This window comes from Octodon degus, unplaced genomic scaffold, assembly GCF_000260255.1.
Source record: "Octodon degus isolate 3935 unplaced genomic scaffold, OctDeg1.0 scaffold00047, whole genome shotgun sequence".
NCBI lineage: Eukaryota > Metazoa > Chordata > Mammalia > Rodentia > Octodontidae > Octodon > Octodon degus.
This window is the reverse complement of record NW_004524623.1, coordinates 8,189,309-8,191,330: the sequence shown is the minus strand read 5'-3', so window position 1 is coordinate 8,191,330 and position 2,022 is coordinate 8,189,309. Positions and strand designations below refer to the sequence as shown.

Genomic DNA, 2,022 nt, shown 5'->3' with positions numbered 1-2,022 from the left:
AAAAAAACATATTACCTATCCATATTGCCTATCTATTCTGCTGGCGGGTGACAGGCTTCTCGTTCAAGGAGGTAGCAGTAAAATGTGTATTTACCTTACTCCATTATTTTGCTCATTTTCTTTATGCCTTCTTCATTTTTTTGTGTCCCAGACTTAAGAACGGAACTCAAGGCAAAAAGATTGCATCTTAATCCTGAATTTTAGAACATTCCTAATGAAAACCATTATTTCAGAGAGGAGACGTCTGTTCTGTTTTTCTTTTTATGAAAGAAGAAATACTGTGTGGCAGTTTAATCACATTTCCAGGAAGGAATTGGCAAGCAGAAAGTTAACACCATTGTGGTGTGTGAGGTGTCGCAGCATAAGTGACACCTTGCCCTGATTCCTGCCTCTCTTCAAAGGGAAAGCGTAGGAAGGGACATTCAATCTGCAGAGCAGGCAGATTCATTCTGACATTTCTGTATCAAAGCCACCACCCACAAGTCACCCACTGCAGGGCCAATTAGAGCCAGCTTTGGGCTTCCTCAGTCTTAGAAGAGCTAATTGAGATGGAAATTATGCCAGATTTTTAGTAGTGCTTTTTCACTTCAAATAAAATTCCTGAATTGAGATACTCTCCTGAGGTTGTTTATTTATTTATTTTTTTTAAAGAAAAAGTTACTTTATTTTCATTTTGCGAGGCAACACCTAAAACTATAGCAAGAGAAATTTTAGACTCTTAATTTTTATGCAGAAGATCTAAATCAGATGACTGGAGACATTCTATGGAGGCAACAGGAATATTTAGCTCCCGGAGTCCTGAGGTCCTCGGAGCTCCAATAGCAATTATACTACAGAAACATATAGTTCCTGGAGAAGGAAGGGAACACTAGGGTGACAGCTTCTACTGTGCAGTGGAAAACACCTGTTAAATATTGACTGGCCAGCTGCAAAATCCCTGACACACACACACACACACACACACACACACACACACACACACTCACACACTCATGCGTGTGTATGCTTGAGGCATAATTTAGAAAAAAAAACACAAAAAACAACTCAGATTTTTTTAGTGCTCTTCTGTATCATCAATTACCCAGAAAGGATTCAGGGGAGAGAATTGAACAATATATTTTCACATATATTTTCTTTTTGTTTATTTGCAATATCTCTGGCATTTTGATCTTATGTTCCATGTAAATCCTATTGCTTTTTCCCCTAGGTACTTGGTTTGGTGTTTTCTATGGTCCTGTATTGCCAGATCGGGAACAAATGAACCTGTGAATGCCCAGAGCCTCCATCAGCCAAGCGCCATTGAAATTTTGCTTTGGCTTTGTAATTAAATTAAGTAAGCAATACATAGGTCAGAAGCATGTTTCTAAGAAAGTGTCTCTTTTTGCTAGCTTATAAATATCTTCTACACATACTGAACGTATTTGTGATATGAAGTATGTAAGGACAATGATGTAAGTGTGTATTTTTACTCAAAGTAAAAAGACATTGTTTACATTGGTGTTTTTGTGCTTGATTCTTTGCTTACCTTGCTTTTCTGGAGACATCATGGAGTAATCTTCGTTTCAAAGTGACAGACAATCTGAGCTGTTCAGAAGCGAGATTTTTTTTGTGAAATGTAACAATCACTGATGGTAAGATTGAATTAATTTTGAAGTTGAAATAATTGAGTATGGTCCAGATGAAAGACTCACCATCTCTTTCTGATCATACATCACTGTTGCTAGTACTCTCTCTTTGTAGTTGCCTGCCCATCCTGGGGACAATTGTGGGTGCCCCTTCCCAATCACTGAGTCTCTGGCACTTCTGTGAATCTCTCTCTAAGACACAGTAGTTATAGCTGCTCCTTAATTCTAGTTCTGAGGAACATTTTACTATTTTACTTGGTTTTGAAGTATAATATTCACACAGTAAACACACCTTAACTGTGTAGTTCTGTGGTTGTGTATGCGCTTTGGACAAGCACCACCTAGATCAAAAGACAAAGCGTCTCTAGCACACCAGATTTCTCATTCACGCCATCTC

At 38.3% G+C, this 2,022-nt stretch overlaps 1 protein-coding gene across 1 annotated transcript in view; it reads left to right on the top strand.

Annotated features, from left to right (window-relative positions):
- Nucleotides 1–1,269, top strand: part of Tspan8 (tetraspanin 8) — a 29,772-nt gene extending 28,503 nt beyond the window's left edge. The window contains exon 8 of the mRNA XM_004632214.2: nt 1,208–1,269. Within this exon, the coding sequence (XP_004632271.1) occupies nt 1,208–1,269 (62 nt within the window). The remainder of the gene's footprint in view (nt 1–1,207) is intronic.
- The last annotated feature ends 753 nt before the right edge of the window (nt 1,270–2,022 follow it).